The sequence below is a fragment of the Canis lupus genome, chromosome 12 (assembly GCF_048164855.1).
Source record: "Canis lupus baileyi chromosome 12, mCanLup2.hap1, whole genome shotgun sequence".
In the NCBI taxonomy this organism is placed as follows: Eukaryota; Metazoa; Chordata; class Mammalia; order Carnivora; family Canidae; genus Canis; species Canis lupus.
This window is the reverse complement of record NC_132849.1, coordinates 46,057,694-46,083,544: the sequence shown is the minus strand read 5'-3', so window position 1 is coordinate 46,083,544 and position 25,851 is coordinate 46,057,694. Positions and strand designations below refer to the sequence as shown.

General features: G+C 39.3%; 2 protein-coding genes and 1 long non-coding RNA gene across 12 annotated transcripts in view; 2 read left to right on the top strand and 1 right to left on the bottom strand.

Moving 5' to 3' along the window:
* The window catches only part of NCOA1 (nuclear receptor coactivator 1), a 244,326-nt gene extending 230,085 nt beyond the window's left edge, over positions 1–14,241 (top strand). For 6 of the 9 annotated variants that reach the window (XM_072770848.1, XM_072770847.1, XM_072770850.1 and 3 more), the window contains 3 exons: positions 3,651–3,834; positions 8,119–8,208; positions 11,900–14,241. In XM_072770848.1, coding sequence (XP_072626949.1) covers positions 3,651–3,834; positions 8,119–8,208; positions 11,900–12,070 — 445 coding nt within the window. In that variant the 3' untranslated portion in view covers positions 12,071–14,241. Of the gene's footprint in view, positions 1–3,650; positions 3,835–8,118; positions 8,209–11,757; positions 11,815–11,899 lie in introns of all 9 variants that reach the window. The other 3 variants (XM_072770856.1, XM_072770855.1, XM_072770853.1) reach the window with 3 other exon arrangements.
* A 789-nt stretch (positions 14,242–15,030) lies between these two features.
* LOC140601639 (uncharacterized) lies at positions 15,031–18,460 on the bottom strand. The gene is made up of 2 exons (XR_012004632.1): positions 15,346–18,460; positions 15,031–15,191 (listed from the first exon to the last, which is right to left on the bottom strand). It is a non-coding gene; the product is annotated as an uncharacterized lncRNA (long non-coding RNA).
* Positions 15,680–25,851, top strand: part of CENPO (centromere protein O) — a 34,082-nt gene continuing 23,910 nt past the window's right edge. The window contains exons 1-2 of one of the 2 annotated variants that reach the window (XM_072770868.1): positions 15,680–15,752; positions 22,602–22,663. The gene's annotated coding sequence lies outside the window, so the exon portion shown is untranslated. The remainder of the gene's footprint in view (positions 15,753–22,601; positions 22,664–25,851) is intronic. The other variant, XM_072770861.1, reaches the window with a different exon arrangement.

The window sequence follows — 25,851 nt, the reverse complement described above, 5'->3', positions numbered from 1 at the left end:
ATTTTTATTTTTTTAAGTATTTATTTATTTATTTATTTGAGAGAGAGAGAGAGAGAACAAGCACATGCACAAGTGGAAAGGAGGGGCAGAGAGAGGGAGAAGCAGACTCCCTGCTTAGTTAGGAGCCTGATACTGGGCTCAATCCCAGGACCCTGGGATCATGATCTGAGCTGAATGCAGATGCTTAACCGACTGAGCCACCCAGGCACTCCAGAGTGATACATTTCAAACATGAGCAGTATGGCAGTCCTTTACTCAGTGCTCACCAACTTACTCAAAATGCAGTATAGGGCCTGTGGAGCCCACATAATCTTGTTCCTGGGTCCCTTTTTGACCTCAGCTGCTATTCCCATCACTCAGTCTGCCACACTGATGTCTGTTTATTCTTCTGTTCTTCACATGTGCCAAGTACATTGCAAACTCAGAGCCTTTGCATTTTTAAATCCCTGTGGAATGTTCTTCTCACAGTAGCCACATGGTCTGCTCTCTCACACTTCAAGTTGCTCCTTAAATGTCACCTTATTAGACATAGATATTAAATGTCACCATATTAAACTTTCCAGATCATCATTTCTAAAACAACAGCTTGTCCCTTTTTTCCCTTCTCTATTTCTCTTCATAGTACTTAACACCTGACATATTGTGTGTTAGTTCGTTTGTTTATGGTCTGTCTCCTCCAACTGGAATAATATCATCCTAAGAGCAAGACTTTGTTTTTGTTTACTTGGGTATGTCCATCCTTTAGAACAGGTGAGCATTTAATGTACACCTATTGTGAACGAGTACAAAGATTCCCTGTCCTACCTCAGTCACTTCTTGGATTCAGGGTCAAATGTGGGCTTGAATTTTTGTTGTACTTTCACAGTTTTTGTGAACTTTGACTTTGCCAAATCATTGAAAAAAGAAAATAGTTGTCACCAAGTCTTTAAGCATTCACACTTGCTTATTTGCTTCATGTGTAAAAGCTTATTAGTCAACACAGGCAGCATGTATTTTGTGACCACTCACTGTTTGTCTTGCACAGTGCAAGGTACCACAAGGAACAGGGGAAAACTGCCCTTGCTGTCAAGTTACCAAGAGTCTAGGTGGTGACAGGAGTAAATGGAGAGAAATAAAACATGAAACAAAGAATCATTTAGTAGAATGATGTAATAGAGTTCAGAGACTGTAATGTGATTCTTTTTCATGATCTTTCTGGTGGCAAGAAAAATAAAGGGTTAAACTAAGCCTCTTTGTCCTGGAACAGTGCAGGTTTGTGTGTAACACTAGGCACTAGGGAGAGTCCTAGCACTTATTAGCATTTTAAAGCCTAGGAAGGCCCGTTGTTTAACCCTTTGGTTTTAGACTTATTTGACCTGGAGCACCTCCTTGCTTGTTAATAATATCTGTAATACGTATGGAAGCCACTTCAGGCCAAATTCTTCATCTTTACCTTCCTCCACAGTCCCCACCCCATGATTTAGGGGCTTCCAAATACCTGGTGCTAGCCTAAGAAACTGCAGTGACTGCCATGGGGCTGCCTAAGAAAGCAGAGAGAGGGAGGGTTTCTTTGTACATTGGGTCTAAGGCACTGGTGAACCCCACAGTTCCTTCAGAAATCTAGAATAGGGCAGCCCGGGTGGCTCAGAGACCTAGAATAGTGATGGATGCTGCAGCAGGGCTTGTCTTCTTCCCATAATGGAAGGAACTGAAATGGAACTCTTGGCAAGAGCAGTTTGAATGAACTTAAGCTAATAGAAGTCTCAAGTATAAATGTGAAAAGAAATTAAACCCTGAACTTTTTTTCACCAGTATGACATCATTGCAGTCCTTGAAGCTTTTGCATGCATTAACTTACATAGCCCTGAGCTGAGCCTCCACAGTGGTGATTTATGGATCAATTGACAAATGAGCATTGTCTGGGGCAGAAATGTTCTCATTAGAAAATAGGCAGCAAACTAATAGGCTTTTCCTCACCTTTAGTTGTGGGGCACTGCCTCACAAGCATACACACTGTACAGACATTAATGGTTCAAAGATGTATTATTGACCATTTCCTAGGAATATAATTTTCTTTGCATTTGTGTTTTATAATTACTTGGAGAAAATTTGCTACTTTTCTTCAGACATGATGAATAGGCTGTTTCTCAGCCTGTTAATTTTAGTATGATTACCTTAATCTACTGGAAACTATAAATGTCAGTACATCCTGCTTACCTCCCAAGAGCTAGCAAGGAATAGATAAGCCATTGATGGGGTAAATAATTTTTAGAAATCAAATTCTCCAAAATTAACATTAAAATAGGTGGAATTTTACCAGCAGTTTAATGTTTAACAACTGATAATCATAAAACATTTGATGTTTTGTAGAACTTGGAAAAGACATAATTCACATCATTTTCCTTTAGATATGTCAGTCTGTATCATTTAAAATTTGGGGGTTCAAATATAAAGTTTCAAGTTGTATTCACTTCGAGTTTATTCCATACTATTCTACCAACTAAGAGACATTGGTTTAACATTTAAGATTTTGGTATAAAGCAGTTCAGAACAAGGCCATAAAGAAGGACATCAGTAAAAGAAGCCCTCTGAAAAACATAATTGCCCTTGCATTTTGCTTGTAGAAAAGACATAAAGCCATCTTCTGGCCTGAGAAGACCTTTTGAGTCTTTAAAAACATTATGTTTGCCAAATAAAAATATCTGGTTATATTCCTCTTAGTTTATAGCATAGTGAAAGCAGCCAGAAGCTGAATCCTTGAGAAGAGACAGCAAGCTCTAGAACATTGAATAAAGGCCCTTGAGTCTTAATGTGCATAGTTAAAAATGTGACTTTCTGTGTCCACCCTCAGAAACTGATTCACTGGGGCTGGAATAAGGCCTGAGAGTCCCAGTTCTCAACAAGTCCCAGGGAATTCTCTTCAGATAGTCTCTCAGCTACACTTAGAAACTAACATTAGTGTCAATACCAGAAAATCTATAAATAAGAAGCAGTCCAAATCTCATCAGTTGACAACACTGAGTAATAATAACCCATGTCATAAGTCACTCATTCACCAGATATTTACTGAGTGTTTGCCATGTGTCACTTATTACTAGAGATGAGGAATGAATAGAACAAGATAGTACTATTCACCTTAAGTGTAAGTCTAAGATGTATAAGCAACCACAATATAAGAATGGCATCTTTGAATTATTGATTCCTTTGTTAATTAATTCAGTGAACATATATTGAGGATTGATATATATGCCAGGCATTTTGCTTAAATAGGATATTCTCTGTTTAGGAAGATAAAATGGTGTAATAAATTTTAGAATGATTTTAATTGTTAAATGAGTAAATTTCAGTTATCTGGAAGGTGTGCTTATGTGGAAAACTTTCTTTCTTAATTATCCAGCTAATTGGAGCTTGACAACTCTGATACTAGGCCAGATAATTGTAACTTTAAAAGAGCTCTTTGTAGTTATTAACTCCTTTGGGCAGAGTTCAAAATTCATTTCAATTACACTCAATTTCTATATGTTGTAGTAAGATCAAGTCTTAACACATAATTTAAGAATGTAAAATCTTTCCTTTCGATTTTTATCTGAAAATTAAGCAGCAGAGTCCAGTCACATTATCCCCATCTTTGTGAACCGTGGATGTAATTGGGATTGTTTTTGAGTTAACAGTGTGTTCAGTCAAGCTGTCCAGAACCAGCCCACACCTGCGCAGCCAGGAGTGTACAACAATATGAGCATCACCGTGTCCATGGCAGGTGGAAACACAAATGTTCAGAACATGAACCCAATGATGGGCCAGATGCAGATGAGCTCTTTGCAGATGCCAGGAATGAACACTGTGTGCCCTGAGCAGGTAAGTGGCACAACTGGCACACTTGCTACACATACATCCATACCACACCACAAGTCATTATTCCAAGGAAAATCAGGTATGTTCACAGTTATTTATCAAAAATAACCACACCATACAGTGATGTGTGTCAAATATTTCTCAATAAAATTAGGGGGAAAAGAAGCACTTCTTTATGATTTCCCACTATCTTTTGATAATTACTACCTCTTAAGCTATACAATGGAAATTTTGATAGACCTTGCAAGATTTTAGTCTCAAGTTTTATTGTTTGGGGAACCTGAGTGGCTTGCTTCTCCCTCTTTTTATGCTGCACACTGGTTGTGCACACTCTCTCGCTCTCTCAGATAAATAAATAAAATATTTTTAAAAGAGAGTTTATTATTTAGATTTATTATAAAATGATACAGGGACACCCGGGTAGCTCAGTTAAGCATCTGACTCTTGATCTCGACTCAGGTCTTGATCTTGGGGTCATGAATTCAGGCCTTGCGTTGGGCTCCATGCTGGACATGGAGCCTACTTAAAAATAAATAAATAAAATGATACAGATAATACATTGGCTTGGAATTTACTCCTTTATATTCCTGAATATGTTTTCTTCACTTTTCCCTTTCATTTCAACAAACATTTATTCGGTACTTATTATATACAAAGATAGCACTGTGGGAGATAATATTAACAAGTTGGGGAAACCCAGCATAAACAAAGAATCAGTTGAATAATAGGACAAAACTGCCATATAAGAGATGGACTGCCATAGGACCTTACATATTTATATCAGTTTGAGGGTATATGCAATTAACTACTGAGGGTTAAGAGGAAAAATCACCTGATTAGGAAAGGCTTCTTGGAAGATGTGTCTAAAAAAAGAGAATAGAAAAGAACATTCAAGACTGGTTGCCACAGCATAACATAGGCAGAGATAGAGGTGGAAAAGTCTAATGAATGTTAAGGGGACATTTATATTATATTTAAAGCAGAATTTTATGTGGTAAGCTTTTTGGGAATGTTGCAAGCCATCTAAATGTTTTAGAGTTTATCCTGGAGCCTCCTGAATATTTTTAAGGATAGAATGACTAAATTCAAAATGATACTTAAGTAGATCATTGAGGTACCTTCCTATAGTTACTGTTCTCATTTTTAGCAACCACAACATGGACTGTGATGACCAGACTATGACTATGTAGCCTTAATTTCTAGCAAGTCTTTTATTTTTTTGAAAGATTTCATTTATTTATTCATAAGACACAGAGAGGAGAGAGTCAGAGACAGGCAGAGGGAGAAGCAGGCCCCATGCAGGGAGCCCGATGTGGGACTCGATCCCAGGACCCCAGGATCACAACCTGAACCAAAGGCAGATGCTCAACCGCGGAGCCAACCAGGCATCTCATATAGCAAGTCTTAAAAAACAATGTAAACCCTGATTACCTTTTCTATAGAATGCCTTTTTGGTGTGAATTTTTTTTGGAAAACTTTCAATTCCCCAGATATTATATAATAAGTCCCTTAGGAGTTTAGCAGGGAAAAAAATCAACAACCTAGTGATTCGTTTCTTACAGCAAAATAGAAGAGCTAAATAGTGTTATTTCTTGTCCTTGTTTTTATTATTCAGTTATCAGAATTTTTCACTATCTCCAGTAGGTTAAAATAATCAAAATTATAGTGAATTAAAGAACATTACACTTAAAGCATATTTCTTATATAGTTGGGTTTTACTTTCTTATTCAGTTTGACAGTCCACACCCATTTAATGTGATTATTGATATGGTTGAATTTAAATGTCTCATCTTTTCTGTTTTATCCTTGTGCCATCTCTTGCCTTCCTTTGATTTAATTGAACATTTTAATTTATCTCCTTTGTTAACTTATTAACTATATATAACTCCATTGTGTTATTTTAGTGGTTGTTTCAGAGTTTATAGCATACATCTTTAACTCATCTTCATGTGCCCTGAAGTGCTCTGATGATACCACCTTGTGTAGAAGAACCTCACAGCTATTCACTTCCATTTCTCCCTCCTGTGCTGTTGTTACCATATATATCATGTCTACATTTGTCATATACCCTACATACTTTTACTTTAAACAATTTTATATATATATGTGTGTGTATATATATATTTTTTTTTAATTTAAAGAAGAACTTTTATATTTACCCATGTAATGATTTCCAGTGGTCTTCATTCCTTTGTGTAGATCCCAATTTCTAGCTTGGTATCACTTTCCTTCTGCCTGAAGGTCTTCATTTAGCATTTCTTGTAGTCTGCTGCTGCTGAATTATTTCAGCTTTTGTATGTCTGAAAGAGTTTGTTTCACCTTCATCTTTGGAATTTTTTTTTCCCCTGAATTCTAAGTTAGCTTTAGTTTACCTTTCAGTACTTTAGAGATGTTGCTCCACTGCAGTATTTCTGATGAGTTATCTGCTGCCATTTTCTCTTCATTCCTCTGTACATGATTGATTTTTCTTCCTCTGGCTGCCTTTAAAAAAGACTATTCTGTCACTGGTTTTAGGCAATTTGATTACGACATACCTTAGTGATTGTTTTCATGGTTCTTGTGCTTGGAGTTCAGTGAGCTTTTTGATTTATGGATGTATAATTTTTATCAAATTTGGAAAAATATTTGGCCATTGTTTCTTCAGATATTTTTTCTGTCACCACCCACCTTTCCTTCAGAAGCTCCTAATTATGCATGTACACACACGCGCATGCACCCACATATTTTATTACATGTACATAGTTGGCCACTTGAACTTGTCCACCAGCTCCCTGATTCTCTGGGTTTGGGGGTGTTGGGGGAGGGGCACAAGATCAATCTTTTTTTTCTCTGTGTGTTTCTTTTTGGATAGTTTCTATTGCTATAGCCTTAGGTTCACTAACTTCCTTTTTTCTTTCTTTCTTTCTTTCTTTCTTTCTTTCTTTCTTTCTTTCTTTCTTTTTTTTTTTTTTTTTTTCAATGTCTGATCTGTTCATTTCATCCAGTGTATTTTTCTTCTCAGGTATTCTGTTTTCCTCTCTACAAGTTCAATTTGGACCTCTTATATCTTCCATACCTCTAACACATTTAATCTTCCCTTATCTTCTTGAGCCTTCGGAATATGGTTATTATAATAACTGTCTTAATATCTGCATCATTTTGGGGTTGGTTTCAATTGATTGACTTTTCATTATGGATCATATTTTTCTGGTAATGTGCATGAAGTGGTAATCTTTTATTGGGTGCCAAACATGTGAATTTTACCTTGTTGATATTCGTACATTCTTGAGCTTTATTCTGGGAAATGGTTTGGTTACTTGAAGTAGTTTGATCCTTTTAGTATCAGGTTCATTTCACTTTTCTACTGAGGCAAAGCCTTTCTAAGATGCTACTTGATACTATATGAATTACGATGTTTCCCATTCTGGCCAGTGGAACCAGGACTTACTCCCAGCTTTGTGTAATCTTTGGAAATTATTCCATCAACATCTTTTTGGTGACTCTTTGCTTTGGGTTGTTCCCTAAAATCCATGAGCAGATCAAGATCAGTACTAAGCTGCAGACTCAAGGGGATCCTCTGCAGATCTTCAGAGCTTGCTTTCTGAGTAGCTGCCCCTCTTCTCTGATACTCTGGAATTCTCCTGAGAATTCCAGCTGCAGTGACCATCTTCAGACTTCCAGCTGCATCATCTCAACTCAGGGAGCCTACAGGGCTCTCTGCCTGAGTTCCTAGTCAGCACAGTGGCTACAGCCTGGAAATTCTCTGTAGACAGTAGCTGGGGCAAGTGTAGGACTTACCTCAGTTGTTTCCCAGCTCCTAGGGATGGCTTTTCTTCACTGGGTTTGTCCAGTGTCTTGAGTGCCTTCATTTTATCCAGTTTTTTGTCAATTCAGGCAGAGGATAAATCTGATTTCTATTACTATACCTCGATAAGAAGTAAAAGTCATTTGCTGATTAACTTTTGTATCTGTGAATTTAACTTTTTATTCAAGTATAAGAATATACAGAAAAATATACAACTCCATGAATTTTCATAAACTCAACACATCTTTAAAGCTACCATTCAGATCAAGAAACATTATCAGCAGTACCCTAAAGGTTCTCCTCATGCTCCCTTCCACATCATCCCTTTTCATCCCCTCTGAAGGGAACCACTGTCCTGACTTATAACAACATAGTAAATTGCTAAGCTTTTTATTTCTGCTGCATCCCTATTTTCTGTCAGTGAGATTATTTTCATCGAAAAATTTGATCTTCAACTTTTAAACAACTAGCATGTAATTTGGTCTTGTACTTATCTTTAATAGATAAATGATCCAGCACTGAGACACACAGGCCTCTACTGCAACCAGCTCTCATCCACTGACCTTCTCAAAACAGAAACAGATGGAACCCAGGTCAGTAAGAAAATTCTAAACCCAGAGCTGTCAAATGTACTCTAGATACACAGGAAACTTTGTTTAGCATCATGGGTAGGAGCCTGACCTTGGGAGTCAGACCTGGGTGTGAGTCCTGGCTCTACCCTTCTTAGTGGTGTCCTCCTGGGCATGTTAGGGAACTTTCCTGAGCTGCTATTTAACCAACAGAACTAACAAGATACCTGCTAATAGGATTGTTGAGAGGGTTAAATGAGATAAGTTTTCAGAAGATTTAATCCAGTGGTTAAACAGGATAAAAAGATCACAAACGGTGGGCCACTGATTGTTATATTGTAAATAAGCACAATTCTAAAACTCACATGTAGTCAAAGTACCTCAAAAGATCTCAGTAAATTCAGACATAGAGTGCCTGCTGTGTAGTCTGCCTCATTTTCGAAGTTCATTTCAAAGCAATACAAATAGCAAAGATGGCCACTTTCCTATATTAACCAAAGGTTAGAGATTTTGGATGTTTTAGTTCACTTCAGTAACTGATTTAGTCTTTAGTCTCTTAATAAATATGTATTTTTAAGATACTGTACAGGCATTATGGTAAGGTGGAGATATAAAGAAACACAAGACATGTTTGCCCTTTAGGTGAACTGTGGGTAGAGGTGAGGAAAGGAAGTTTCATTTGTGAAATGCTTATGATTTGTCTGGCACTGTGCTAAGCACTGTCCGCTTTATTTCACATAAGCCTCATGATGACCCTCGGAAGGAAATAGTATTCCTTTTGTTCACAGATGAAGAAACAGAACCTGAAGAGATTTAACTACACACATGATTCACAAAGCTAGAAAGGGGCAGAGCTGAGGTTCAAGCCAGGTATTTGTAACACCGAAGTTCATGCTCTTTCTGCCATACCACTTAGGGCCCATTAAAAGATAAAACGTGTAGACATACACATGTGAATTGTCACATAACCAAAAGAAGGCAAACCCAAATTTATGTTACAGGTAACAAGAACCATCAGTGTTAAAAGAGAGAAGAAAATGCTGTGAGGGTCAGAAGAACATTTACACAAGTGCTGAACTGGGCCTTGGGGATAGTTAGCAAGGCAAGGTAAAGGAAAAAGTGTCAGAGGCTGGAGGAGGGAACAAGCTTAGAAGTGTAGGGGACTAGAAGTAGATGCTCCAGAGACAAGGAAACAGTAATATCTTAGCATGATCCTGGGAAACCAAATCCACTGAAGGTAAAGGGTTTATAAGAAGATTTTATAGGAATTAAAATTGGTAAGATAGATTGGGACAGATTTCTGGGAGCCTTGAACGCTAAACTCAGGGGTTTGGATTGAGTTCTACAAGATTGAGTCACCCTCAGGGGGAGCAGTGATATAAGCACCAGCTAAGGCTTCATCTTGAGGGAGAAAAGGGACAGGACATGCAGTGGGCAGCCGCCTCAGGCTGAGAAAGACCAGTTAGGAGCTGTTTCCATAGTCAAATCTGATTCCCAGGAGGGTGAAGAGGGGATTTTGTGATTGGGGAAATGAAGTCTTCATTAGAAGGTTTTCAAAGTCTTACTCCTGCAGGAAGACATATAACTGGCAGCTCGGCAAATTAATTAAAACTAAACAACCAAGTTTTAAAGTTCTTGATCTCTGAGAGAGCATTTGAATTGATGTAAAACTCTGCCGGAAAATTTTGCAAGGTTGAAGACTCCGCTCTTTTCACCTGGCAAATCGTAGGATGTGTATGCATCTTGCTTTTGCCTGTCTGAAAGTGTGGCAGTATCTGAAGTCCTGTGAGGTCTAGCATGAGGCACCTTAAGTGTTTGGGGACAGAAATACCTTGTGCTCTGACCCAGTACTTCCTATGTTGAAACACATAAACGTGGAATTTTACATGCAGTTTTTTTTAATCAGTCATTGCCTGAAAGCACTACCGCTTGTGCTCATGCCAAGTTTCAGCGGCAAAATCTTGGTCCATCATGCCGTCTCTGCTCCAGTGCTTTTGTATTTGCCAAACGGAAGCTGGGGAGTGAGTTTAATAGAAATACAGAGACGGGTGTACAGAAAAGGAGAAGGAAAAGAACCAAGAGAGGATGGCTTGAGGAGGACTTAGGACTCCCTGTATTTGGAGAGCAGAGGCAGGGAAGAGGCAAGACCAAGAGAACCAGAAAAGAAGAGAATCTAGAGAAGCAGGAAGAAGGCTTAGTAGGGGGATGGTTGACCTGAAGAGAGAGAAAGGTCAGGGGTGGAGCTCCAGAAGGAAAAGAGTAGGAAGAAGTTAGAAACAAAGGAGAGGGGAGGACACAGGGCTAGCTAGTGGATAGACTCAGAGTTGGTGCATATTAGATGCACAAGAAAAAGCCCAAAGAAAGAAGAAAACAAATGGTATCTTGTGGGATCCAGAAGCAAAACTTGGGAAATCAGGCAAAGAAGAGGATAAGGAGAAAAATGATGCTCATCTAACTAGAGGTTAATCCAGCAGGCTAAGAAGACTCAGCTCAGAGGCTGTCTTTGAGTGAGCATAGAGTGGAGGTATAGATGGATCAAGAGGGGAAGACATTGGGGGCTGGACTGATACAGCAGCTGGAGGTTGAGATTTTGACATGAGGTCAACAAAGGTCGATGAAAACAACTTTTATTCAATTAGGATAGAAAAGTTTTCAGGAAGGCTGAGTGTAATTGACATAAATTAGTGATGAATGACCAAAAAATGCATCACTAATCTAAAATACTTCATGAACCTGTGAAACACTAAGCACAAGTTTGCCAAACAATTGAGACACTAATAGATGCACTTGGATGCCTTAGGGAGGCATCTCCATTCTTGGTCTGGAACATTCACAAGTGTGATACTGGCTTGAATCAGTTCTACAAATGACTTTTTAATAAGGATGGTTGTAAAAACTAACTTCTGGCTTTGTTTTCCCAGTAGAAAATGCTAGAATTATACAACGTTAGATATTTTTAAGGAATACGTGTATTATTACTGGAAGTAGCTAAAGGGAAAATTCACACTGTTCTCAGCTAGTAATTTACTGTTATTTTTAGCTCATGTGTTTAAATGAATTGTCTATCAGGAAAAAAGTTAAATATAAAATTGTTCTACTAATATTTTGCTGTAATTCTAAAGGCAATATGTAAGAGCTATGTAATAGTATATTTAGATATTACGCAAATCTTCTGGACATTGACTTAGTAATGCTAATGTCCTGTTACTGAGTTGTGGTGGTTTTTGTTTTGCTAATACTGGGTTAAAGCCCTTAATTTTCTAACATAATAAAGTTGTTGTTTTTGTTTTTTTTTTTTTATCCTACTAAAGTCATCCATAGAATGCTTTTGTAACCAGTTTCCAAATAATATATAGAATATATACACATATATATATTTTTAAACCCACCACCAGACACCCAGACTCTGAAACTGGGCTTTTCCCAATCTTGGCAATATTAGCAGTGACGCTCATTTTCATTATTGATGGCAACCCTGTAGGAGGCTTGACCATTCCAATTTTGATTTTATTTTTAAAGTGTGAACTTTCCAGAACCCTGAGCAAAATGAGTGCAGCGATTTTCTTTTTGTAGGACAAGAAGACAGAAGAGTTCTTCTCTGTGGTGACTACAGACTAGAGGAATGCTCTAGTGAGTTTCCACTTCAAGTAGTACCCACTCATAAGCCGGGGGGGCAGACCCTTCTGTCTAAACACATCTTTTATTTGTGTTCCAGCAGGTGCAGCAGGTTCAGGTGTTTGCTGACGTCCAGTGTACAGTGAATCTGGTAGGCGGGGACCCTTACCTGAACCAGCCTGGTCCACTGGGAACTCAAAAACCCACAGCAGGACCACAGACCCCCCAGGCCCAGCAGAAGAGCCTCCTTCAGCAGCTACTGACTGAATAACCACTTTTAAAGGAATGTGAAATTTAAATAATAGACATACAGAGATATACAAATATATTATATATTTTTCTGAGATTTTTGATATCTCAATCTGCAGCCATTCTTCAGGTCGTAGCATTTGGAGCAAAAAAAAAAAAAAAAGGAATTCACTTTTGTTGGAAGATTGAGAGGTGTTTTTGTTTCTTTCTTTGTAAAGGCCTTGGATATTGGAAAAAAATAACAAGGCAGAACAGTTGGACAATCTATTTCTTGAGCCAAATTTAATTATTCTTATTTTTGTAATCAGTCATTGGCTTCTTATCTGGATGAAGGCTTTTGGAGGAGAACCAAAACGACAAGTTCCAAGGGGAAGATGAAGCTCCGCCTCTGCTGGCTCACTCCTGACCCTGACAAGGAAGAAGGGCCCAGTGGGGCTTTGCCTGTGCCCGTCCACCAAAGGCTGTCACGTGTGTCTAAATCAACAGCCCTCCCCTTCCCGACCCCAGGCAGCTTGTGTGTACAATCAGCTTCTTCTAGCAACTCTATATCTGTTGGCTTCAAGAGAATATTTTGCCTCCCATATGTACCCCTTCTCCTTTTTTTAAAGATGGATTTAAACCAAGATGCCTCCAGGAACGAGGACGAAATGAGTATATTCACAGAGGAATCCAAAAAATACAGTTTGGGGGAAAATGCAATAATTTTTGATGAGATGGGTAAAGGACAAGAAGCAAGTTCTGTCAATTATTGTAGATATAATTTTCTGATTAAATCTGGAAAAAAAAAAGGCAGCCTGTTCTTTCTGCTTTTATTGTATTAACAGCTAAGGTAGCTAAAGTTATTTAAAATAAAATTAAATTTATGATCCAAGTAGCTTATTTTTCCCTTTAAATCTCACTGTAAATATATTTGATTTCTTGTAGAAATTGATTTCCTTCTGTTTAATTTTATGGTTTTATTATCATACTCTTGATTTTTCTAAACTTGTGTGTGAATATATCATTGATTGAATTGCAATTACATTTGACTAGTGATATTTCATTATTTTACTAACTGTGATGCCATGTATGGATTTACTTTGCGGTTCAAATCAAAATGCCACTGCCAGAAAAAGCTGTTCGAGATGAGCTAGAGCATACTGCCCTAGAGTGTCCCTGGGATCACCTACCTTGAGACAGTGCAAGGAGTTAACACCAGAAGTGCACAGGCTACTTGTACAGAAAAAAAATTAGTACTCAAAGAAAAATTTCATTTGTTTTAGATTGACTTTGGGGATTTGAATTTTCATCCGTGCAAATAGAAATTTCTCTATCCTACTCTGAGGCTAATTGATACGTATTTTCCCTTTGTGTCTTGTCACTCTGCCACGTCTTGTCTCATCCTGGCCTCTGAGTCAAGGACCCAGTGAACTGCCTCTAGTTCTAGAAGTTCCACTGCAAGGCCAGGAAAGCTTGAGAAGGGTCTTGTGGAAGAAGCAAAGGTAGACCCCCATCACTCGCCTTTACCTGCCCCCTCCCCCGGGCCTGTGAATGATGACACAGCATCTGACATCGTGCACCAGCTACCTCTGCTTCCACGGCAGAGCAAAGGCCATAAGAACTAACAGCGAAGAGGAGCGTGGACTTGGACACCAAGGAAGAAGCCATTCTCCCAGGTCCTCCTTTGTGCATCTCACCACCCCTAGTTACCAATAACTCCATTGAACAGCATCTACTCAGAAACTACCGAATAAAAAGATTGCTGGAAGGGCTCACATGGGTAGCAACTATGAAACAGAAATAGGACACTCAGTTACAAACATTATCTCTTTTAGTTTTTCAGAAAAATGCATCCCTGATTTCATTCATTCCCAGCTTGAACGCCCAGCCATATTACTCTAGTCCTTACCAAACTGCTCTAGGAGGTCATTTCTGTTTTGTTTGTGATACTTAGATGTGCAGACTTCAGGAAGTTCACCTTTAACTTCAGCATTCCAGATGAAGTTTCCTGACTCAATGCTTTTGCATAAGGAACTAGTTTTAAAAAGCGGTAAGGAAAATTGGAGATGCTAATAACAACCTCCCCATCCCAGCTGCACCTTAAGATATGCATGTCACCTTCAAGGTTTTATAATTGCACTGTTTGTTTTATGTATGTACAGATTAAAATTATTGCTACATTTGAGGAAAATAAAATTGCTTGCTTCTATGTAATTCCTGTCATTCCACAGGAAATTCACTTTTCCAGCTACTGAATAGAATTTGTTTAACAACCTCCTGGGTTGCCTCTTCATTTTCAGGGAAGAAATGAAACTTGCTTCCTGCAGAAATTGCCAAAGCCCCAGTGACTAATGAGTCATTAAAAGATCGTAAAAGAAAGTATCCCTGGAGTCAAAGATCCTCGAAGGCACCCTGATAGGAACTGGTGAAAATTGGAAAGGGTCAAAGTTAAGTTGTGAGAGTGGGCCATGAGGAAATCGTAGTTTTGGCCATTTGCCTGATGATTCAATATGCTGGGCCTGCTGTTTCTGGACCCAGGAGGTAGAGTCGGGGCAGCCCTTCATAGCTAGCTATAAGATAACCATCTCTCTCTCTCTCTCTCTCTCTCTCTCTCTCTCTCTCTCTCCCCCTCTCCCTCCCTCCCTCCCTCCTTCCCCCCATCACTGGTTTTTCTATACTAACATTTATTATTAGTATGCAGATTTCAGAGACGTTGACTCTTACTTGAGGCTTCTTCATCTTGTCCTTGCATTTTGTAAAACACAGGCTCTGTTTCTTGTTTGTATGTTTTTAAAACAGCCTAAATCCACCAACACTTGGCTAAGTAGGCCACGGTAAGGAGGATAATAAGCAAATGTGATTGTAAAAGGCATTCCACACACATTCCTATGTGTAAATACACACAGATTTGGTGGCTGCTCTCTCAAGTCCTGCTTACATACGGGAGAAGAAAACCTTTTTTTCTCAATGTTGGGATAAGGTAAAAATGATACTTCTATGAGATGAGTCTGAACATTGATTTAAATTTATTTAAGGCAAGGATGGGAAGGCCATTAGAAAAACAAATAGAAACAATTGAGGGAAACGTGAGGTTGATATAGAAGAACTTCATCTTCTTTATGGTTTTTCCAAGATAGTTTCACACCTATAAACTCTCCTGGGCCCTGAGAATCAAAGAAAAAGAAAAGACAGTTGTCTATTTGCGAAAGTAGCAGTGCTGATTTCCTCCTTGACATGTACTACTCTTCCCAGGACAGCAGCTCCACTTGAAAAAAGTGAATAATTCAGAGCAAGCTTGATCCTTGGCCATTCCTGTACCTCTGAAAAAGATCTTGATGATTTAATTAAGCCCATAAATTCTTTTTATTGGAGGAAACTGCCAAAAGAAGCATTCCTCCATCCAGAACCTTTTCTGCCAGGACTAAATTAGTTTTCTTTATATATTTTATTTTCATTGCCACAAAGCTCTTAACAAGATTAAAGAAACCCAAAGCTGTGGCCTCATTCAACATGTTTTACTGTCTGTATCCAAGGCGCTAAGATGTAGAAGAATCCAGAGACATGAACCCTGCCCTCCTGGGACTTATATTCACAATGGGGAGGGCTTCCGTAGTTCTAATCACAATGGGACTGAGTGGTATGTAGGAGAGCTAGAAGGTGCTTTATGAGTGAAACCTTGTCTGGAGAGTCAAGGAAGGTTTCCTTGAGAAGAAATGGAATTTGAGGTGTGGTTTGTAGGATGAAGAGGAGGGAACTCAGAGGGCAGGGTGAGAATTCTGAGGGAACTCAGAGGGCAGGGTGAGAATTCTGAGGAACGCCAAGGTGTGGAGACAGGAAGAGGGACTTCAGAGAGCTGTTTTTGTTTTTGTTTTTTTTTCTTTTTAATTATTAACCAGTTTCTGAGTTCTGAAACCTCTTACTAGAATCATGTCAGCTGGTGAACTGGAATGTAATTCAAATTAGCCTTTGGCTCCAGGAGAAACATGAACCAGGCTTCAGGACCCACTTGGAAATTGTGCCAGCCAGTAGCAAAAGTCTCTTCCATAACTAGCCCTATCCAGCCAGAAGCACAGGCTTTTCTATCTTACTCTGCCAGATGGGCCACGGTAATCTGTCATAGCACTCAGGGAGCATTCAGGGAAACCACATTTGAGCTATAACAATTTCTAAGGTGCTTTTAGGTTCATTGTCTCATTCAATCCCTGCAGTCCTTTGAGAGAGTTGTCAAGAGAAAACAAACTGAAAGATTATAACACAAACAGTTCATCAGGGGCACTGGGACCTGAAGCCAGGTCCGTTTCCAAATTCTGGATTCCCCATCCTGGACTACATGATGGAGGCTGCTTCAGAGCCTGTATGACCTTAGGCACAAGGCTTTCTTCTAGGAAATAACTTCTTAAAAACAGGCCTTTAAAACTGGATAGGGTGGGGTGGGAGCCCAAGTGCTGAGAAGAGAGGAACTGGCCCTTCTCTGGAGGCCATCCAAAGCCTGCCCTTCGGGGACCTAACTGGGGATGAGCTTTGGCATCAGGTCAGGAAGATGTTCCGCCATGGTGTGGGGAGAAGCATCCTATTCTGCATAACCTGAACAGGAAACAAGGGGTTCCATGAAACTTCAATGTCCTTCCCTTTGCAATGAGTGACTAAGGATCACTTTTGTGAGGCAGAGCTCTACGGTTGCTCCTAGGAAACTTGGTTTCTTGGATCAGATCACAGAGGCAAGCATTCACTTTTTTCTTGCTCTGGAGCCTTCTGCAAAGAGTCTTTTTCCTGTGCTGGAGTTTAGCTCTGGTCTAATCATTTGTGCTTGTCTCAGAACTTTGGTAGTTTATGCAACCAGCAGAACCAACCAATGCCCACAGGTATCTAGCAGACCTGAGACATTGGCTTGAGAACAGAAGAACAAATACAGTAACAAATTACAGTAATAATTTTTTTTTCTTTTGTAAAGTGAGTTTTTTTTTTTAAGTAATCTCTGTACCCAACATGGGACTTGAACTCATGACCTCAAAATCAAGAGTCACAGGCTGTATCTACTGAGCCAGCCAGGCACCCCTCAAAAGAATAATGTATATTCCATCAGGTTTTCTTCCCACTCCAATGCCCAGACTAAGGTGGGCATTATATAAAATATAATGGGCATTAAGGTGGGCATTATATAAAATATAAGGTTTATATTTTGCAGAATAAAACAAAACCTGACACTAAAGTTTATATATTCCATTTCTGATGATCTGTTGCTGTACAGACAACTGTGATAGCCAGTGTGGGAAGTACAGAGGCAGTTGCCTGCAGCTGCTTCCTTCCTAATAATGGAGATTCTGCATCTGTTAAGAAATAGCTTTCATTTCTACTCTGCTAGGCAATATGCTAGGCTGATATTCTTATGCTAATAATTTCTTAGTTTGTACAGCACTTTCACATACAATGTATACTTTGAGCTTCAGATTCTAATTGGTTCATAGTATTTTGAAGATCAATTCAGGTGGCTGGGAAGTTCTGGACACAAAAGTCAACCCTTGGGTTTTGTGATGAGACCTGCCATTGCTTCCACCACACATACAACTGTTAGAGACAACAGCACCTAGACAACAGACACCTAGACAGCCACATAAAAACTGTGGGAATCCTGATGCATTAACAGGTGTTCTTAGAAGCCTGTAAGGGTTTCCATTTTGAAAATTGGGCATTAATTTTGAGTTTGTTAAAGTGCTGATATTTTTTCTCATATTTTAAATTCGTGTAAGGATGGTAGTTCTCAAGCAAGTCCTTGTACTCTCCCTGAACAATTCATCTTTTTCTTTGATCTCCGTACCACTTACATTGATAGACATCTTAAGTCCACTCTTCTAGCCTCAATTGCTCACAAGATCTAGGCCTGAATTTCCAGCTGGTGAACATTACCATATGCATGGATCCCACCAGCCCAGCCCCTCAAACTTAATCACACACCAAATCACTTACTTGTCCATAAACACATCCTTGTGTCCCTTATCTGGATTAATTGCATCACCACCCTGTTAGTGGTCATTTTCAACAACCTCCTCCCACTCATCTCACCAAATTGCCAATGGTTACCTTTATAATGTCTTCTAGCTATCTTCTTTTCTAGCTCCATTAATCACAGACTGAATTCAGGACTTAATTATCTTTCTTTGGATGATTACAGTAACCACTTCCATGCCTTTTCCCTTTATCTCTCACACAATCTATCAGAGAAGACTCTGAACTCAACCTCCAGAGTCTTTTAGGGGACTATTTTTTGTCTCTAGTTGATTTGAAATCAACCTGCCTTTTAAGCTTCATTACCCTCTACATTCTCTAAACAACAATCCTGTCACTGTCCTGTGCCCTTCATCCCTGAATTTAATACCTTTGTTCTCACATTGCCATATTCATTTCTTTTCCTCAGCCTTTAATGCTCCTCCTTTCTCCTCCCTACTTGTCCTTCAAAGCTTCAGTTTAGGTGTCCTTTCCAAGAAGCCCTCCCTGCTCCGCACACTTAAGTTAGCCACCTCCTCTGTACTGTCTTGCTGCAGTGATTGGGTCTCCACTGGCACTTGGTTATATGTACATCTGTTTCTCTCCTCCACCAAAAGACAAGCTTTTTATTTTTATTTATTTTTATTTTTATTTTTTTTAATTTTAAGCTTTTCAAAGAAGAGGCTCATGGCTCTACCGACCCCCCCCCCCCCACCAAGAGCCTTCCACATAGTAGGCTCTTACCTGCTAATTGAAGAAAAAGATTCAAAAGCAATACTATTTTGTATTAGGTAAAAGAGCTGATGGACAAACCAGGCACTGAGTTGCTCTTCTACCCTGGATTGTTGAGCTAATGAAAAGTTGCAAAGTGTCCAAGAGTTCAAGATAAATCCATAATTCTATTCTGATGAATATTCTCTTCTTTTCATGAAATGTGAGCCCCCACATATTTGCGGAATTTGAATAACACACTAACAATAACCTTTAATATTTCCACTTCTTAAGGATGATGTTTTTAAAAAGTTAATGCACATGTAAGTTACTCAAAAGTAATAATTTTATCATACTCTCAAGCTTTGTATTTATATATGATGTATGCTCTGTTAAATCCTTTACTTTTCTCAGAAATTACTTCCCACTAAAAATCAGCTGATTGGTTGACTCCAATCAGTGACTCCAGGCAAATCAGGAGAGACAAACCCTTCCAGTTTTCCCATCCCAAAATGAGTATAGATCTCCCATATGATAGGGTTTTGTCCCAATAAATCCATCATAAGCTGAAAGTAACAGTCAAAAATGCATTTAATACACTAATCTGCTAAACACCCTAGCTTAGCCTAGACTACCTCACATGTGCTCAGAACACTTATATTAGCCCACAGTTGGTCACAATCATCTAACACAGAGCCCATGCTACAATAAAGTGTTGCGTATCTCACATAATTTACTGAAAGTGAAAAACAGAATGGTTTATGTGGGTACAGAAAGGTATTCAGTGTATTGACTGTTCACCCTCATGATCACATGGCTGACTGAGCTGTGGGTTGCTGTCCAGCATCACGAGAGAGTGTTGTACCTTCATATCACTAGCCTGAGAAAATAACCTATTAAAAATTAAAAATGCAATTTCTCCTGAGTGCATATTGCTTTTGCACCATTGTAAAGTTGCAGATGTTTAAGTCCAACCATTGTAAATCCAACCATAATAAATCAGGGACTATCTGCATACAGAATGCTCTACTACCTCTTTCACTTACTGTAGAAGAATCATTCTAAGAAGTGACTCACCAAAATTAATTTCACCAAATTAGACAAGAGTAAGATGGCTCCTTGTGAAATATCTATTACATTGACCTTTAACATCAGTGCCTCTGGAAGGCAGGTGACTTCATCCACTTGAAAAGCAGACAGATGGAACAGGTCGATGAACAGGAAGACCTTTCTCTAACAGAACAAATGTCCTTCCTGGAATTCCTTTTCTCATACCTGAAGAGCCAGTCCTGCTCAGTTCTGTTTTGTTTTCAAATCTAAAGTAATTTATTATACACCTGCCTGTACTAAATTTTAGGCTGAATATTTCCCATTCATTCTCTTTTTTAACTTACAAACTTTTATAAAATGGTCATTAATTTTTAAAGTTAGCTTTCCTTTTAATATGCTGATGTTAGCAATTGTATTTTAAATGGTAATTATTTAGTAAGCTAGACTTTTAAAGTTCAACCAGAATCAGCTGGGGAAAAGGCTCCACATAGAACATACTTTATTTATTTACTTTAAAAAAAAAGATTTTATTTATTCATGAGAGACACAGAGAGAGGCAGAGACATAGGCAGAGGGAGGAGCAGGCTCCATGCAGGGGGCCTGATGTGGGACTCGATCCTGGGACCACGGGATCACACTCTGAGCCAAAGGCAGACGCTCAACTGCTGAGCCACCCAGGTGTCCCTAGAACATACTTTAAGACTCATGCCGATCTAAGCTTAGACTTCAAAATTTCATCCTTCCGGGATCTCTGGATGGCCCAGCATGCCACCTGCTTCTCTCTCTGCCTCTCTCTCTCTCTCTCTCTCTGTGTGTGTGTGTGTGTGTGTCTCTCTCTCATGAATAAATAAATAAAATCTTAAAAAATAATAAAATAAAATTTCATCCTACCTTCTCTTGAAAGCTTTTTCAAGGCCTTTTTTTAAAGGACATACTCAAGTGTGTATTAAATAGTGTAACGAATCAATCCCAGGTATTAAAATCAGTCTTTGAGGGGCACCTGGGTGGCTCAGTCGGTTGAGTGTCTGTCTTCAGCTCAGGTCATGATCACATAGCCCTGGGATTGAGCCCCATGTTGGGCTCCCTGCTCAGCAGGGAGTCTGTTTCTCCCTCTCCTTCTGTCCCTCCCCACCTCTAGCTCATGCTCTCTCTTCAAATAAATAAATTTAAGTCTTTAAAAGATAAAAAAAATAATAATAAAATCAGTCTTTGATATATGATCCTTATAACCAAATAAATTGGGATTACAATTGATGACTTCAGTCACTCTATCAATTTCCAATTCAAAATTAAGTTGTGGTTAGCCTTGGGAACCTTTAGACTGAAGAGTTTGTCTTTTAAAGCATTGCACAATAGCTATTTTAAAGAATGGATATTTTAAAGAAATAGTAATAATAATATGTTTTTTCAATCAATAGATATAATTTCTTGCCTACTGTTTGCCAGTTACATTCCAGGCACTAGGGCTACATTAATGAGGAAAGGAAAAATCCCTGCTCTCACGGAGCTTGCATTCTAATGAAGGCTGATTGACAAATGAGCAAATCATGGAGTATGTCAGGTGCTAAATGCTATGAAGAAAACTAAGTTGGGAAGGAAGGACAGAATGCTTCTGGAGGGGAGTGGTTACAGTTTAAAATGGGAAGGTCAGAACAAGCTCTTCAGAGAAGGACCTAAAGGAGGTGAGTGAACACAGGAGCCAATAGAACTGTTTAAGTGGAGGAGTGATGTGATCTTACTTGAGTTTTTTAAGAATCATTTGGGATTTTGTATTGAGAATAGTTGTAAAGAAAGCAAATACAGAAGCAAGTAGATCTGTAGGAGGCGATTGCAATAGTCCAAGCTAGAGATGATGACTTGGACCAGGATCAGAACAGTGGAAATTGTGACAGGTGGTTAGATTCCAGATGTATTTTGGAAGTAGGAACAACAGCATTATCAGATGTGGAGTGTGAGAGAAGAATCAAAAGTAATTCCAAGGTTTTGGACCCGAGCCAAACTGGAAGGATGGAACCTTCATTAACAGAGATGGGGAAAAGAAGCAGGATTAATCCATTTTCTGTCGCAATGTTTGATATTCCTGTTAGACATTCTAGAAGCAGAGATACCAAATTAGCTGTTGGATATATATGGATTTGAAATTTAGGGGGTTACTTGGAGCTGCAGATACAAATTTGGAAGTTGTTAGCATATAGTTGGTTTTTAAAGCCAGGGCACTAAAAGATGAATGGAACCCAGGTCTCTTTTTTTTTTTCCAAATATTTTATTTATTTATTAGAATGTGTACTTGCATACACACAAGGGGGGGAGGGCAGCGGGAGGGGCAGGGGCAGAGGGAGAAGTAGACTCTCCACAGAGCAGGGAGCCCGATGATGATATGGGTCTCAATCCCAGGACTATCGGGATCATGAACTGAGCTGAAGACAAATGCTTAACTGGCTGAGTGACCCAGGCAGCCCTGGAACCCAGGTCTCTTAACTAGGCCATTTTTCTCATGTTAAATAATCCTGCCAAAATAGGGTTTATCCCAGGAACAAGATGGTTCAATATTTGAAGTCTTGCAATGTAATTTGCCACAGTAACAAAAGAGAAAAACCATATGATTATCTCAGCAGATGCAGAAAAGGTATTTGATTTTTTTTAAAACCCATAAATGAATTTTTTTTTAAATTAGCAAACCAGTGGCAGAAGGGATCTTCCTTAATCTGATACAGAGTATTTGCTGAAACTCTTAACAAATAATATACCAAATAGTGAAGTTCTAAAAAATTTCCAATACAATCAACAGCAAGTCAAGGATAATTGTTAACACTGCTTCCCTTGTATTACAGGTACCCACCAGTGCAAGGACCTGTTTAGACATCTCCATAATGCAGTAAGATGAAAAAAAGAAGTAAGCATAATGATTGCATTGAAAGAGATGAAATTGTCTATGGGATGATAGTTACATAGCATATACTTACGAGGTATTCTTTAAATAGATCCTTAAATTTGAGTTGATTATTTAAATAATTTCTGTTAGGAATTATTCACAGGGGAGGCAAAATTGCAGAGCCATTAAGTAGCAAAGCTCGGCCTGAATCTCAGGCCTTCTAAGGTTGTCACCTGCCTTGCTCTTGTCATTTGTACCATAAGGAAGTAAGATCATATTTCTTATGGTTCCATTTTCATTTTGCAGCCACATCATCACAGTTGTGCCTTGATTATCTTGAGGAGCCTCCCTACTGATGCCCCAAGGTTCCTCCCCACTCACGGAAAATACATCTTGTACCTGTTGCCAGATCAATCTTCCTTTTGGATCATTGGCACTTCAGAACTCCTTACATATGACACTGGGGAGAAAGCAGAATACTTTACCGCCACTTCTGCTTCTATAGAGTAAACCAAGGAACCTAGTATTCCTGGTAGCTCCACCCCCTTATTCTTCCTCATGCAGGCTGAATGAATAACCTACTTGGTGGATGATTGCCTTTGGTCCACATTTCTCAGTTGGCTGGAAACTAATCTCTCGAAGTTTAAAACAGATTGAACATGAGGGATTTGTTCTACTTGTACTTTGCAACTTTGGTGGTATCTCCTCCATTCACTTTCCTTAGGACAGGAAGTTATCAAGCCCATTTAGGTGATCATCTAAAGCTGTATCTTCTAACCATTGGTAATAAAAAATATTTTGTTTCTCCATCTGATTTTTATCATATTTATCAAGAATGTATGTTTAGAACTTGGGTGCCACCTATTTGGCCCTTGCAGAACCCCCACAGCTACAAGCCATAGGCCAGGATTCAAGACCTACCAAACTTGGATTTTAAAGTAGAGAAGGAGTCAGCGTTGTGTTAAGCTTAACATCAGAGAGCAGCTAAAACTGGTGTGGCAGTCGTAGCAGAGGGCCATGGTTCTCAGCCACATTTCCACACTAACACCACCCGTCAGTAACAGTGGTTCGCTATTGCCAAGATTCTCGACCAGGAAGCAGTGCACACTTCTAGGATGGCATCTCAGAATCTGTGGGGGAAGATGTATGTTGATTAAGTGACAATAAAACGTGATTTTAAATACCCCTCCAGGGGAGCCCTCTGTATTCTGCTGGCCCCATGAGAGGCAGTGACCTAGGCACCGATTCTCAGCGCTACCAGTTCAGAAACCCAATTTTGTCAGCTCATCCAGTGATAATTGGACTCTAGGGTATTGAGTCACACAACTCACAGTCACAGGAGGCTGATTTACAATCCAGAATGTCAATTAACCAATTTAAAATGGAAGATACAGCTTCCCAGCACTTGAACTACTCATGACCCCTTTTCAAACTACTTTCTAGTACCTAGATGTCTGAAAACCAAATTAGTAGCTAACTAGGAGAGGTTACGAGAAATCCAGACTGATAAAAGACCTGGTTTTCAATTCCAGTTCTGCCACTGACTTTGATCTCAGACAAGTCAAAGCCTTTTTGAATCTGTAAACTTGACACAAGGTAGCCTGCATTGTAAAATTGTCAGAATTGATGAGCACATAGGGTAGTCCTTTAATTAATTACAACACATTTTTTACATGTAAGAAACTTACCAAAGTATAGGAGATTCTTTTCAAGGATATATCACCTATTCTGGGGCTTGCAGCAGAATCTTTGCTCTATTGGAGAATATATCATTTTTTTGGTAAACTTGGTACACAAGGCTAGATATACTACACTTCGTGCCAGATTCTTGCTCTCCATCTTGTTCCTTCCCGTAGGCACATTATACACTACCACAATGTGTTGGTCCTAAATCACATAATTTATTCTTCATCTTTTAAGCCTACTGCTTCCTGGGACCAGGCTGCTTCTAGACAGCACCAGAGTTTCCAATTCAGTAGGTCTGGGGTAGGGCCTGAGAATTTGCATTTCTAACAAGTACCCAAGTGATGCTGACCTAGGGACCACATGTCAAAAACCACTGATCTAGTTCAAATGGCAATGGTCTGAGCTGATACAAATACAATCTGCTACTTCCCTGCTACTAGTTTGCATTCACATAGTATCAACACATGAATACCTGTCCTTTCCCCTCTTGGGTAGAAGTTTACAATATTTGTCCTCGGATCTCAGCTTTAGGGATTTGCCTGAGCTATTCTCTCTCAGCTGTATAGACTCATCTCTCTCTGAGCTTTATCACCATGTCTTAGAGCTGTTTTTTAAGATGCGATGTCATTTAGAAATATTTTCCTAATAGCAGGGAGTGCTTCATGGTACTTGGATGGCATCACTCTCAAGCAGGAAGGGAATTAGACAACGGGCTCACTTGATGGAAAGCTCCTTGAGGGCTGTGTCTTCTAATAACTTTTTATGCTTAGGTTCTAGCACCAAGTGCCCAGGCACTGTTCTCAGGGACCTGTACATACTGAGACATATTTAATCCACATAACACTCCTGTAAATCCCTATTATACAGACGAAGGAACTGGGGCTCAGGGAAGTTGAATGACTTGTCTGAATTCACACAGTTTGAATGTATGAGAGCCAGGATTTGGACTCAGGCCATTTGACACCAGAGTATGAAATCCTAACCACTATGCTAGCCCATATAATATGATGCTTAGTAAGTTTGTTCAGTATTATGAAAGGCTATATACTTCCTACTTGACAGAAGAAAATTAAGTCAACAAGGACAGTCAACTTCAACTTTCTCCCCTCTCCAGCCTATAAACTCATGGATATGTATGTGTGTCCCTACTTCTTTCCTCCAGTCTCATGAAAGTTTTCTCTTTCTTTCTGTTCAAGGCCAGTCCTTTTCTATCTCCTTAACCCTGCCTCTTCCCACCTTTTCTGGACTTCATTAGTAACTTGGAACTCTCTTCTCCCAACCCTCCCTCTCCTCACCCATAAACTTGCTTGGACATCTAAGGAAATTCCTCTTATGGGACCCAGCATTTACCTCTCCTGCCTCCATTCAACCATTACCTCCTCCCATCCAAGCTTCTTGAAAAAACAGTCCCCACCTCTTAGCTCCTCTCCTATTCCTGTCTCAGTAGATGACTGTTAGATGCCCACCCTCATATGCTACTTCAACTGCTCTCAGCAAATTCACCTTTATGTTTCCAATTGCTA